Source organism: Tiliqua scincoides, chromosome 1 (assembly GCF_035046505.1).
Source record: "Tiliqua scincoides isolate rTilSci1 chromosome 1, rTilSci1.hap2, whole genome shotgun sequence".
NCBI lineage: Eukaryota > Metazoa > Chordata > Lepidosauria > Squamata > Scincidae > Tiliqua > Tiliqua scincoides.
In genome coordinates, this window is record NC_089821.1 from 295227902 (window position 1) to 295242837 (window position 14936).

Below are 14936 nucleotides of genomic sequence, written 5' to 3' on the forward strand. Positions count from 1 at the left end.
AGGAGATACTTTGAAAGACTGCATTCAGCGGAGACGCCCAAAATGAAAATGTAAACAGGAGGTTGCATAATGACATTTATTCAATGGAAGCAGGAAGTACATTGAAAGGTTCCATGATACACTGGAATGGGATAATATATTTCCTTCCCCTTCCAAGAGTCATGGCATGTTGTTCACAAATGGAGTTTGAAGCTCAACCTCAAGTTCTGCAGTGCTCATGGTTCATACTGTCCCTTTGAGATATATGGGTTCACAGCAAAATATCCATCATGTAAGGTGGGCGTCAGCTGTAATGTGGGCTGATATGAGCAGGCAGAGTTGGCTTGAATGATGCTGTTTGGCATCGGTGTATATACTGTCCATGATTAAATATGAGGGCACAATACAGTAGGAAGCAAAAGAAAATAATGCAAGATAAACATTCCATATAACCGTGTTTCAGGAAATGTTGCTTAAAAGCAGGTTACGAAATTATTTTTTTATCAGAGCTGTACGAAAACTGACACTGCATGAAACACTTCTCAATGAATTCATTTCCTTCTTACCATGTTCTTATTATGAAAAGGATTTTAAAATAGCCATATTGTAATTTCTGAGTCTGGTGGCTGAAGCAGCTGTTTTGGTGATAATGGATTTCACAGTGTCACAAAGGTACAGACTTTGAACCAGTTCTAGAAATGTTGTTTTAACGCTCAGAAAATGGATCAGTCATTTTTTTTATCACCATTGCTTTAGTGATAATTAACAGGCATGGAAGTTTGTATTTAAATTTAGGTTAGAATGTGTTGATTGCCTCATAACCTGCGGTTCTTTAGGTTCTTAATTAGGCCTCTGTATTACAGAACAAAGTATGCCCTCTACTGTATCATAAGTTATTTGCAATTAGCTAGGTGGGAACTGTCATGCTATACCTGATGAATAGATGTCTGCTCAATTACTATGTGCAGAACAGAAGGGGGAAATGGCTCTTGGATTTCTGCAGCTACCCAAGTGCCTATCATCAGGGGCCTCTTGTGTCCCTGGAATTTTATTGTACTGCCACTTTTTTCAATAGACAAAAGCTCCTTGCTTTCAACAGTTCTCTAACTAGCAAAGTTCAGTGGTGACACTTTCTCCCATGTGACATCACTGTGCTGGTAAAAATGTCACCAGATGATTTCTGCCTGTTATGCAGCTGGCACAGTGGCATCAGTGGCATCACTAGAGGGGTGCAGGCCACCCCAGGTAACGCGCATGGGGGCGGTGACACTACTACTCACCAAACTTTTTGAAGTCTTGGTATTTTCAAATAACACCATAATGTTATATAACAATCAATGCGTACTTTCATGCAGAATGCAATGAAACAAACCACATTGAAATATCTCTATTCTATAAAAAGATATATCCATAAAACCAGCAGGAGTGGGGCAATGGTATATCACCGCCCCTACCACCCAGGGTGTTGACCCACCCACTGCACGGGAGGAGGTTCATCATGGGGGTGATGCGCTGGGCTACTACACAGGGTGACATAAACCGTAGTGATGCCACTGGGTATAATACCTTATTCATTTATTTAGTAGATTTCTATATTGTATTTCTAAATACAATTTACAGAGTGGTCCAAAAATGGCACAAAAATTTGTACAGTGTAACAGGGCAGGAAGGCAGCAACAGGGTGGATTGGGCCCTGGAGGGGGGTGGGATTTGTGATGCTGGCCCGCGCTGTATCCTCTCCTCCTTCCTGGGCAAAATCTGCCAACATGGGTCAACTTGAACTTGCACCATCAAATTAGCAGGCGCAGGTCTGAGCAGACCCATCGCCACGGCTGGGACTTTCTCTGGGGCAAAGGGACCAATGTCCCCTTACCCAAAGAGATCTCCAGGCTGCAGGTTTCCTCCGCAGGATGCAGGACAAGCTATGGTAGCACAGCTGCATCAGTGCAAGGGAATTTCCTTAGGCTTGGGCTATCCATCAGTAAGAAAGAGACACACCAGATAGATTCTGGAAGGTTGGGAAGAGGTCTTCTTAAAGACATACGCACATTTATCACAACTTTGTTTGGTTTTCCTGGATGCCTTAAATGGATGCTGACATAAAGCTTCTTGACTCCACATGGGGGACATTGAGCATCCTAACCAACTTTTAAAAAATATGACTACCTATTTGCCATGTATATTTTGTACTACCAAGTATATATTAATATTTCTGGTGCAAAGCTTTTATTCCCCTTGATTGTGCATTTCAAATATCCTGCTTCCATTTGTCTTTTCTCTCTCAGTGTACCACTGTCAGTTACTGGAATGTCTTATGAAGTACAAACAAGAAGTATGGAAAGTAAGTTTGGGACCTAACTTTTTTGTCATAAAAGTAGAACAACTTGTGAAATTTGTGATCATTTCAAAGCAACTGGAACTATTTGCATCCCTTTCCTGAACTCTGAGAATTGTATATACATGCAGTGTTGTTGTTTTTTAGGCTGTTCACTCTGACTCTAGTTGCTGGAGTGGCTCAGGTTAGAGCAGCGATTTTCAACCTTTTTCATTTCACGGCACAATGAAAAATCTCAAGGCACACCATCCGATTTTTGACAATTGATAAGGCACACCATGCTGCCAGTGAGGGGCTCACATCCCCCATTGGCCCTACTAATAAATTACCTTCCCCCAAATTCCTGTGGCACACCTGTGGACCACTCACGGCACACTAGTGTGCCATGGCACAGTGGTTGAAAATGTCTGGGTTAGAGGAAAAAAACATTGCATCTTTAAAAAAAATCTCACGCATGAGCACATGCATGCAGTATGAAAAATAACAAGGGGATAGACAATGACAGGACTTGGGAATCAGTAAGATTTTTTAGGAAAAAGGGCGAAATGGCTCTTGGACTTCTGCAGCTACCCAAGTGCCTATCATCAGGGGCCTCTTGTGTCCATGGAATTTTATTGTACTGCACTATATAGATTTCTATAATAAAGTTGGAACTTGGCCACAGTCCATGTATTTACAAATAGTTCAGCCCCATTTGGTAACCCCTTTCCCCAAAGCCAGCCACATCCCCTGACTGCAGCAAGATTCCACCCCATTCTCTTACCCAGATTCCACTCCATTCTCTCACCCAATTGCACCATGCATGTGTTTCTATGGCAGCTAGAGCCATTCTTCCCTTTTCGGTCTGTTACGCTCCCTAAACATCTCTCTTTCCAGTGAGCACAGAGCCTGTCTCACTGTAATTGAGAGTTTGAAGAGGACTTTAAAAATTTTTTTCCATATCAAGTCTTTTCCCTTTTTAAAAATCTTAGGAGTTATTCATAACTGTATTTTTATCCCTCCCACTCTCCAAGGAGGAGCTCAAGCCTGTATTTATGGTCATTCTTCTCATTATATCCTCATAGTAGGGGTGGTTCCAAGGGAGGGTCATGGGAACATGCCCCCCCCCCAACTGCCTCTACTTGCCCAGCAAAACTCAGCCATGGAGCCCAGAAATTCAACCGGGAGCTCAGGTCTACCCAGCAGGAGCCCAGATCTACCCACCCAGCATACCTTGGCCACAGTGGCCTTAAGTTCAAACAAGAGCCCGTCTACCCACTTGGTTGACCTGGGCTCTGGAGTTAGATAGTGTTCATGGCCTCTCCCCCCCCCTCCCCAAACACAAACACTGGATCCACTGCTGCCTCATAGCAATGCCAGTGAGGGAATTTGGACTGAGAGACAGTGACTGGCCTAAAGTCAACCGATGAACTTCATAGCTAGCTGGGATTTGAACTCAGGTCTTCCTGATCTAAGCCCAGTGCAGTGCCATATTAGTTCACACTGGTGAGCAAAGGAAATGTTAATCATTTTCTATGGTCTGTGCTATATGTCTTGCTGGTCTTGAGAATGCTGACACCTTCTAAAATTAAAACCTGCTGTCTCTATCTGCCTCTTAGGATTTACTGTATGTTATAGCATATGGCCCTTCTCAAGTAAAACCACCGGCAGTACAAATGCTTTTCCACTACTGGCCCAATTTAAAACCACCTGGGGCAATAAGTGAATACCGAGGATTGCAATATACAGGTAAGTGAGGCAGTCAAGCACTCTGGTAATGCTTCCATACAAATGCCTTATTGCAAATGCTGCATAAATGGATGATTTTATGAGAAATTGTGTGTTCAAACTATTGGGGACAATGTATGCACAGCACAACATAATATGTGCTTATGAGTAATGGTGTGGTTTGCAGCTGATGTGTCCAAATAATTGGAACTCCTTGCCACAGGAAGTGGTGATGGCATTTTCCCTAGTTGCCTTTAACAGGGGATTGGACAAATTTCTGGAGGAAAAGCCCATCACGGGTTAAAAGTCATGTTAGGTATGTGCAAGCTCCTGATTTTATGTCTGAGCCACAAATGTGGTGACAATTTATAAACTATTGAAGGAGCTCAGTGCTGGAAAAGGCAGTCAAGAAAAGGTGTGGAATTTCCTCCTTTGATGTTGGTCTAGTATTTGTTTGAGATGTTTTAGGCACAGGAGTTCTGCTCCGAGGGCAGAGGGTTGGACGAGGTGATCCGTTGGGCGCCTTCTAATTCTATGATTCTATAATGAAACTGCTGAGTTCGGCAGTAGGTCCATCACAGAACTTATCAATCTGCCTCTGTGCTAATTCTTCTCTAATATATGCATACTTAGGGGAAAACATTTTTGCTTTCACTAGCCAAGCGTAAGAGGGGTGTCTTTCTTTTGTTCTCTGTACCATTCCCTCTTTGCTTTCATTTGGGGCTGGTATGCACATGCATATAGAACTTTCAGTTTCTTTTGTTGTGTGATTCTTCCACATTGGATGACCCCTAGCTGAACATGTAAGCTGACATAATTGAAAAGCATTGTATTTGAGGGGATGTAAAGTGGTACAGGAGATCTATAGGTAGCTTTGATCTGTTGGTAAAGATATAACTTTTTCAGAGCAATGGGACAGATTTGGAATTGCCCCTGCTGCATTAAATATAAATGTACCTTTCTTCTCTAGCTTTAAGCTCAGAAAAAAAGGGTTCTGCAAGTTTGCAGCAGAAGTGGACTATGGATGATTGGCTAGTGCAGATATTGTCGTCTGATAACTTCCCTCCAGCCCCTGGAGAAGCTTTCCATTTAAAAAACTTTTCTGTTTTTTTAATCAATAGTGAATAAATGGATAAACATGCAGGTACAGCTTTAATTGGTGGACAGCCTACTCTAAGTATGGGGAGAGAGGAAAAGACTGAACCAGTTTTCAGTTTGCTAGTGTATATGCCTGTTATTCAAATTCTGACGATGTTAGATTCGCATGGTGGTTGAAACACCTGCTGTGAGACCTATTTTTATGTTATGTCTGCATTTTACACTCCAGTTCTTTTTCTTTTTACTCATGAATGTTCATGTGTGAATATACTTACACTGCATTTTAAAATTTATGCAGAATTTTACCACTGGGTAATCAAGACATTCTGTATTTGGAATATAAAGAGATGTTTTAAATTGATACTCTGTCTAACTGATAATATTTAATGACTCTCTAGGTTCCCAGGCAGAATTCTTTCTCAGGTTGTCTGAAATCCTTTAAATAATAATACTGGGCACTGAAACTGGATTCATAATGTACGGAAGGCATATACTTCCTCTGATTGCAGCTCCATCAGAACTAGAGATTAAAACAATTCTGAATTTGGCAGATGTTCTAGAGCAGAACCTGATACCAAATTAACCCAGATAATTGATTCTGCTGGTCATAGTACTATACTAAATCCATATTTAGCTACTCATTTACGTGTGTGTTTATTAGTGGTGGTTTTGTTTTTCAGCATGGAATCCCATACACTGCCAGCACATTGAATGCCATAATGCCATTAACAAGCCAGCAGTGAAGGTAATGGATATGTTTGCACCTCTTAGACTGTGCCCACTGAAGAAGCATTCTGATTATGTTCCAGTTATGGGACTGTCCCTCCTTCAGAGTTGGACACTGAAGAGGAGACCCAGAAACCCTGAGCCTATCACTTGAACCATGACATTGCCACATGTAACAAAATCCATAGTAATCTCTAGTAACCCCATTCCATTCCTGAACTTTGTTAGAAAACTTTCTATAGATTGTCCATGGTACAAGAAATTCTAAGTCCACTCCCTGATCCTGAAAGCTAACGAAGGATCCTATCCTATGCAAATTCCTAGCACTGATGCAGCCTTGCCAACAGGGCATGAGCTACATGCTGCAGTGAGGGGTGGACACAGAGGCCTCCTCAAGATTTTCAACCTATTTCACAGCACACCAACAAGGTGCTCAAATTGTCAAGGAACACCATCAGTTTTTTGGCAACTAACAAGACACACCGTGGTACCTGGTGGGGTACTCACTTCCCCCAATGACCCTCCCCAAAATTCCCGTGGCACACCTGTGGATGATTTGTGGCACACCACACAGTGGTTGAAAATGGCTGATCTAGAGGACCATAGGTCTACCCGAGACACCAAGCATAGCCATGAGATGGAGGTGTTAGATTGGTCTTTGCATGGGATTTTACTTTACACCTGTTCTCAGCGCCAGTGCACATGAATGTGATGGAAAATGCTACCTGTCCTTCAGTGAAAGGATTGTATTACTAGTCGATTGCAAATCTAATTAATACATTACTTTGTAGGTAGAATTCATAAGCCTCCCCATGAGAAGTAAAATGAATTTTTCTGACTTTGGTTTGTGGCGAACACTTTTAGAACTCAGCTCAGAATTATGTGTCAGGTGTCACTGAATGAGCATGTCGAGCTAATATGACCAAGGGCACAATCCTAACAGTATGTTATTCCAGTGCAAGGCCCTTACGCCAACCTCCATGTGTCACAAAAGTGCCATAAAGTACTTCTGCTCCCCTGGGACAGTTGGCTGGCCAGTGCACGGAGGCTGAATCTAGTCTCCGCATCCTGGTCCAAGGTAAGCTTGTGCCAGCGGTAGCCCGCTGGCGTGGGGTTCAGGGGAGGGCATTTCAGGGGTGTTCCAGAGCATGGAGGCAGCAGGCAGTAGGTAGTGGTGGGCTAGGATCTGGCACTTAGGCAGGTTCCTAACCCCCTCTTGAGCGACCTGACCTCATACCGGGCTGCTTGAATCTGTGCCACAGATTTAGGTGGCGCAGATCTGAGTAGCCCCATGGGGGCAACTACTACGTGACATGGGGTAAGGGGAATGAATTCCCTTTACTCCAAGTTGTGCTGCGACCCTGCTCTGAATGCAACGCAGGCCAGTCGGCCTGCCTGCTGCAGGTGAGGTTAAGATTGGGCTGTAAGACATATTACAAATATGCAGGACTGCCATGAGAAATGGCATTCTTGTATCAGTCCCTCTCCTGCATATGAAGCGGACATCTACTGAGTCAGACCTTTGGCTCACCTTCATCAGCATTGTCATCATTGGCTGGAAGTGGCACTCCAGTGTTTCAGATGAGTCTTTCCTATCTTTATCTGGAGATGTTTGGGACTGAACTGGAGGCCTTCTGTATGCAAGGCATATGCTGTACCACTGACCTATGATGCTCTCTGAAAAGTGTAGTAAGACTTACTACTTTATCTTGATATTATGCATCATTTCCTCATCCCTGCTGATACTGAGTGGGCTAGTGAAACCTATAGTGTGATGATGCTATGCCACTAGGGCTGCAATCCTGTACGCACTTTCCAGGGAGTAACCCCGCTGAACACAGCGGAATTTACTTCTATAGGAACATGCATAGGATTGCACTATAGGTAACAGATCTTACAGAATTTGGAAGAGAGAGAACAACTTGATGTAGGTATGCCATTCCGATGTTTCCTATAACGTGGAGTTCAACCTTGAAAATCATTTGTCAGGAATAAGCCTGAATAAACCCTATCTAAATGCTTCTTTTCCACTCAGTCTGTTGTTTCCACAGTTCAGTCACAAGCAGATAATGTTTTCTTTTGATGTATAACTAGGAACATTTTCCATTGCTTGGTTCTGACCTTCCAACTGTTCTGTTTAGAACCCTGTAAAGTTCAATATGTTCTTGCCAGCCACAGCTGATTCATTAGACATTATTATGTTACTTCTTTCCTTGTGATCAGTGCAGTGCCATCAGCTATATTCTAAATCAGGGGTGTCAAACATAAGGCCCACAGGTCGGATACGGCCCCCAAAGGTTTTTATCTGGCCCATGTGATAATTGGCTCTCCCAGCACCACCCTTTCAGCAATGTGCTTCTGCTTGGGTTCTTGGAGGGAGAGTCAGAAGGAGGCCTCACAAGCCAAGAAATGCCATGGAGGAATGGGCAGGCCTAGAGGGCTGAAATGCTGCCAAAGCGCTAAGACAGCTGCTCTTAGTTGCTGAGCTGCAAAGTGATGCCTTGGCAGAAGTGGCCCATGTGATAATTGAGATCTTCATATCCATATCAAAATACGATTCCGATTTGCATATCTTTTCTTCTGACATTTGCAACTGAATTCCTGTTTGAGAACAAAGTGCTTATTTCTGTCCACCATCTGCTCAATGGCATCACTTCCTGCTTAATGAAGTGACATCATTATACTTCCAACCCTCAGCAGGTGTCATGGATACTATTCGGCTTGCTGTGTGTTGATGACCCTCCCCTAAACAAACTTTCAGCTCTTCTCTGTCACTTTGATTGATTACCCTTTCCAATATCCAAATACAAACAAGTAAAAACACCTGGGTAAGGCCAAGGCCCATGAAAGTAAATTCAATTCTATCAGTGGAGGGGATCAGTTGCTAATGAAGTTTTGAGTTTTCAGGTGTAGGGGATTCATTGACCAAGCACTCTTTTGGAGAAAGAAACTGATTCTGTCCTTCCTGTGTGTTTCAGATGTGCATAGATGCTTCCTTGTCTGTGGCTTTGGGTGATAAACCACCCCCTCTCTACCTTTGTGAAGAATGCAGCCAGAGGATTGCAGGGTGGGTAGACTAAGAGAGGCAAAACAAATAATATATAACAGTGAAAAACCTAAGAATTATCTAGATGTTATGAATAGCCATGTCACTAATTAAGTAAAAACAATTCTTTTAAAACTTAGCTGGACAGTTAAATTCAAAGACCCAAGGGGCTCAGATCTAATTATCCTGCTATATCCTCACAACAACTCTATGAGATAAGTCAGGTTGAGAGAAAATGATGTGTCCAAGGCCACGGGATGTGTTTCATGTCTGTGGAGATTTCACACTTGACACTTTAGCCACCACACAACACCGGCTCTATAAAATTAGACTAGAAATGGTGGCTTTGTCACAAAACAATGTTTTTGCACATATCATCAACTGTTAAAGGCAAGAAATGAGTTCTTATATCATGGTGACACCCTGTTTTACCCCCCCCCCCGGCTCAAGATATTTAGGTCATTTTTAATGTGTGATGCCAGGCAGCCTGGCTTTGAATGAAATCTGGCCCATGTTTGCTATTCAAGAAATCATTATATTCTAAAATGCAACTTCAGTTTTTCAATTGCTTTGTCTTAATTTACTTCTGGAATCCAGCAATTGTCAATAGCATTCCCATGGAGGGCAATGAATGCAAATTCACTGAAATGTAGGCAAGAAGGGGCAGAATTTACAGGCCAAACATCTGTGGTTGGCATTGTTGGGCAACTAGCAAGGGCCCAGCGGCTTCGGAAGGGCCCACTGTCAATACCTGGAATCATCTTTGTGCCAGTAGCCTTTGTGTGGCATCAACTGGCATGTGACTACCTCCCCTGAGAGAGACTGCCTCCTCTCTCCCTTCCCATTTTCTAGTGGGAGCTTTCTCCAGAGACCCTTAGGAAGGGGAAAGGCTCCATTTATGTATGGGGTCATGCCTGACATTGTTGCCTCTTCTCTCTAAACTCAAATGCCAAGCTAACCCCACTACAAACTCAAGGAGCCAAGAAGCCAGGAGTCTGTCAAGGGCAACTTGCCAAGGGCCCTCTCAAACCTGGGGCTGGGTTCCTACTTATAACTACCTCCCTCAGCATCACAGTGACACCATTTGCGGGGGGGAAGCTATTTAATTTTGTAGAAATCACGTTGATGTGGAAATCATTTTCAGTATAAACCTGAAGCGAAGAGAATTAAATTGTTAATTCAATTAAAATTAAGCCAGAGTCCTGGCTTTTTAAACAAGTCCAGTGTGTTTGGTATTGGGGCTGTTCATTCCCTTTTTATGTTTGGCGCTCCTGCATTGCCACCTGAGGATTGTCAGGATCCTCTGGACTACCTCAGAATGCCAGATGCAGGGGAGGGCACCAGGATGCAGGTTGTATCTTGCTGTCTTGTATGCTCCCTGAGGCATTTGATGGGCCACTGTGAGATACAGGAAGCTGGACTAGATGTGCCTATGGCCTGATCCAGTGGGGCTCTTATGTTCTCTGTAGTTTTCCCTCTTCTACTAAACTCTTCAGTGTAGGCTGCCAAAGGGTAGGATGTGGCAGACTTAGCATCAGCTGAGTGGCCATTTGCAATAAGTACAAGTTGACAAAAGGAGGCTAATTCGAACAATCCAGGTTTTAAAACTATTATATTAAAGCATAATCATAATGAAAAGTCCCACCTGTAAACTTAGAGCATGGTTGTTTCATTTGGGGAAAAAATAAGCCATCACAAACTACTCTGATTCTTTTCTTTCCTTTTAAGGGATCACAGTGAATGGTTGATTGATGTTCTTTTGCCACAAGGTAAGACTTAATTTAAAGTTGGATAACAAATAATGTGCACAGGGGTTTATAGAATCATAGAATTGTGTGAGATTATAATGGTGCTCAAAGGTCATTCAACCCAACTGCCTACATCAGTAATTCCCAAACTGTTTTTTCATGAGAGTGCTGCAAGCAGATATCGGGAGTGTGCCATGAACAATAAATTAATTTTAAAAATCGAAGTCGGTGAAGTAGGCCTTTGGGGCACTTGCCCCCTGTCGCTTTCCCTGATCTCAAGGAGTTGGCAACTTTAAAGCTGCCTGAGACAGTTGTCTTCTCTCCCCTTCCCCTCCTTCCTTCTTAAGAAAAAAACCAAAAACTTTTTAACACTTAATGTCATGCATTATTGCAGAGCTTTCAGGTTGCCAAGCTCCATGCTGACCAGAGCTAGGCTCAGACCTGAGCGGCTATGCAGTCTTGCAGCTTACAGGGAAAATTGGTTGGGAGGGCTGGACAGGCTATTTCAGAGGGAAAAAGGCAATCGCCACTATTCTTCTTTCTGGTCTCTAACCCCTTAGACCCTCTGGTGGTGACCTTAGCAACAGTCTTTCTAGCTTGAAACTGTTGCTGCCTAACACCAAATTGGTGAATAACAAAATCAGCTTGGTTCAGGATTTCATCCTGGATGGACACTGTTCTGGTATGTACAATGGAGACATGGTTGGATGAGACTGGAGGGGTTGGTCTTTCCTCCATCCTCCATCCTCCAGTTTATAAGGAGGTAGCCAAAGCTCTAGAGGTGGGAGAGCAGATTTGTGATAGTTTATTTCAACCTTCTATCCAGGTCCCTGTCTAGCAGTTCTCAGGGTTCGAGTGTCTACACCCACAGGTGTAGCTGAGGATTTTCCCACCCTGGGTCACACCCCCAGATGCCACCCCCTCACCCAGCTGCCCCGGAAGTAATTGCAGTGACATGATGACATCACCAAAAGTCCGGTCATATACTGCTGCTGGCTGTTCAATGCTCATCTGACAGCATCACTCACCCAACAGCAGCTGCATGGGGCAGAGCTCCACCCAGCGCAGCTGTGTCAGAGCAACTGGCTGAGTGACACTCTGGGTGACCACCCTGAGCTTCACTAAGCTGACAGGGACTGTGGGAGGCAAAGCACTGCCCCACACAGCCACTGTTGGAACTGCTGGCTGAGCGACAGTCTGGAGCGACGCTCTGGACACCCAGAACTTCACTCAGCCAACAGTGGCTGCGAGGGGGGGGGCACTTTGCTGCTGCCCCCCCCCCCACAGGGAGCCACCGAGTGCTGCCCAGTACTGTGTGGTATTGGTGATCCCCTCTTAGCCACACCACTGTCTCCACCTAGTGTTGAAATTGAGGACTGAGATTCTCAATCAGAGAATCAAGATTGCCCTGCTGCTCAGCAGCCTGCCTGCCTGAACTGAGGTGATTTTGGGTGAGGTGATTTTGGCTGAGGTGATTTTGGGTGCAGTATTGGGAGTGTGCCAGACTATTAGTGCTGGGAGACTTCAATGTACAGGCGTCCATCCGGTATCCATGGTTTCACCTGTCCGCAGATTGGTGGGGACATTACCTTCATTTTCCATTAGAAGCGTGAAGCATGGATGGAAACATTCATGTGAAGTATGGATGTGTCCTGGTTAGCTGAAGAACGTGATGTGCGGGCAACCAGCCTGGATGCTAACGGGACCAACCGAATGTTAACAGGGACTGTCCTGTTAATGTTCAGAAAGTCTTCTCTCGGTAGTGTGCAGGTGGCTTGCTTGCACGTTGTGTTCTTTAGTTAACCAATAAACACCTGTGCTTCAATTGCTTCTAATAGAAAATGAAGGTAATGGGGGGGGGGAGGGAGCTGCTATTTATATAGGGTTCTCCCTTATTTGTGGTTTTTGTATTTGCAGGGGTGTGTGTGTATACACCGAGGCCTCTGACTCAGGAGTGGTTTAGGATTTATGGTTGCTGTAAGACTCATAGGCCTGTCTCAAAGGATTACTTCCCTTGATGAATGTCTGGCCATATGTTGAACCTTGAATTCAGTGTTGGGCAAATGGATAGTGAGCTGGATGTGAAGGAGATTAATTTAGCTCCTTTGTCATGCAGACCTATTTGAGTGGTCTGCCCTTGGAGGTTTACAGATCTAGTAGGCTCTGGGGATTTGCTTGCTGCCAGGGCCAGTAATTCAGTTGGTTCTGGTGGACCTCTGGCATGAGGAAGTTGCCTGGGCTGTTCAACAGAATAGTTCCTGAGACTCCTGGACCTTGTTATAGATGTAGAACAAAGGTGACTTCTTGGCTTTTCAAGGAGCTGCATGTAATGAAACACCCAGGTAAATGTCTTGAGTGATGATGCGAGAAGACTTGTGTTGAATGCACCTGTGCACAGGTGAGAGTCAATTTTAGGACATACTCTGTGTCAGTGTTGGTGGCATACTTCTCTGCCACCATTGAATATGTGGAAGGTTGTCCAGTGCAGCTCTTTCACCTTGTTCAGGCCTTTTGCATCTCGGTTCCCAGGGTGGAGTCAAAGACAGCTCAATGGCCTACTATGAATCATTTGCGTTTTGCAGATAAAGTGGCTGGTGTCCATCATGATTTGGACCCTGCCTTGCAAATTTGCATCTGTTTGCCCTGTTGCTATAGCTTATTTTCATCTTGTAAAGCCTGAGGGTGTGGAAATGATCCTCTGGAGCATGAGGCCTTCTGCATGCTGGCTTGCCCCTTGCCCTGCATGGCAGATAATAACTGCCTGGGGGGAGTAAATGGCTGAATGGACAGGTAGAGTTATAAAGAAATATTTTAGTGCCAGGATGGTGCCAACTTGTTTAAGGCTAACAGTGGTACTCCCCCTCCTAAATAATCCCTCCCTGAACTCTGCCATGCTGGAAAATAGGGATCCAAGTTTTAAATAGGGATCCAAGTTTTATTGTTTGTTTTTAAATGTCGAAGGCTGCAATCCTAACCAGCTTTCCAGCACTGACATATGGGCAATGCAACTCCAAGGTTAGAGAACGAACATTGCCTTACCTTGAGGAGGCCTCCATGACTGTCTCCCAACTGCAGGATGCAACACATGCCCCACTGGCACAGCTATGCCAGTGCTGGAAAGTTGGTTAGGATTGTGCCCTTATTTGTGTGTGTGTGTGTGTGTGTGTGTGTGTGTGTGTGTGTACAAAAAGTGCCTTTTGGAGGTTTCCAGAAGGACTTTTGAGACCTAGGGAGCACTGGGTACCTTCTGAGCCCTTGGTACCGCACCTTGAGGGGGTGCCTTAGAGGCCTCCAAAAGGCACTTCTAGTTTTTGTTGATCAGGTCCAAGAGGGGGACAGGATTGTTGGTGCCGGCCCATGCATATCTTATCCCCCTTCCTGGGCCTGTTCAGTCAACACAGATCAATGCAATCGTGCACAAGCTATATAGCTGGCTCAGGTCCAAGTTGACCTGTTGCACTGGCTGGGGCTTACCACAGGGCAGGGGGAGAAATGTAAGGGGCTGAACCTTCAGCTTGCAGAATTCCCTTGTGAGATGCAGCAGAAGCCACTCTGGCACCACTGCATTGGTGTGGGGGAACTTACCAGTATGTAGGATTGGGCTGTTAGAAGAAAATTGAATGCCTGTCAGCTCAATCATATGCATGTCTACTCAGAAGTAAGTCCCATTGTGTTCAATGGGTCTTACTCTCAGTGAAGTGTATTTAGGATTGCAACCTGCCTGTATTTATTACGAAAGGTTGTCTAGCAAGCTCTGGTCATTAATGTTGTTCCAATGTATGCAAACTGTCAAAACTAATATAGGCACTGTGTGTGTGTGTTGCTGACCCTAGCTTGTGTGCACAAACATTGTCTTCTGTGAAAGACTATGCTGTTCAACATTGACTTTTAAGAAATTCATAAGATAGCTTTGGCTATGTTACCAGTTTGTTGTTTTTTTTAAGTTCCAGAGGTATAATTCTGCTATGTTTCAGGATAAGCACATATGCAAAAATAAATTTTGTTAGTCTTTAAGGTGCCATGGGACCCTTTGTGCTTTTTATTTTCATGATGTATGTGCTACTAAATGCGCTGTTCATGTGTTATTTATTGGATTTGTTTGCTATATTTATAAAAGTGCATTGCAGCAAGTGCTTTCAAGATAATTCACAGTTGTTTATTTTTTAAAGCTTATGACGATTTGAGAGGGAGAGTGGGAAGTATACAGATTCACGTTTCATGGCCACTACATGGAACAGTGGTTATTATTAAAAAACTTTATTAGTTGCCTTTCACATGCTCAAGTTGGCTAATGTAT

General features: G+C 44.0%; 1 protein-coding gene across 3 annotated transcripts in view; it reads left to right on the plus strand.

Annotated features, from left to right (window-relative positions):
• The window catches only part of UNC79 (unc-79 homolog, NALCN channel complex subunit), a 149043-nt gene that overhangs the window by 18985 nt on the left and 115122 nt on the right, over positions 1-14936 (plus strand). For all 3 annotated transcript variants that reach the window (XM_066612201.1, XM_066612202.1, XM_066612203.1), the window contains 5 exons: positions 2265-2320; positions 3913-4042; positions 5800-5864; positions 8824-8912; positions 10620-10660. In XM_066612201.1, coding sequence (XP_066468298.1) covers positions 2265-2320; positions 3913-4042; positions 5800-5864; positions 8824-8912; positions 10620-10660 — 381 coding nt within the window. The remainder of the gene's footprint in view (positions 1-2264; positions 2321-3912; positions 4043-5799; positions 5865-8823; positions 8913-10619; positions 10661-14936) is intronic.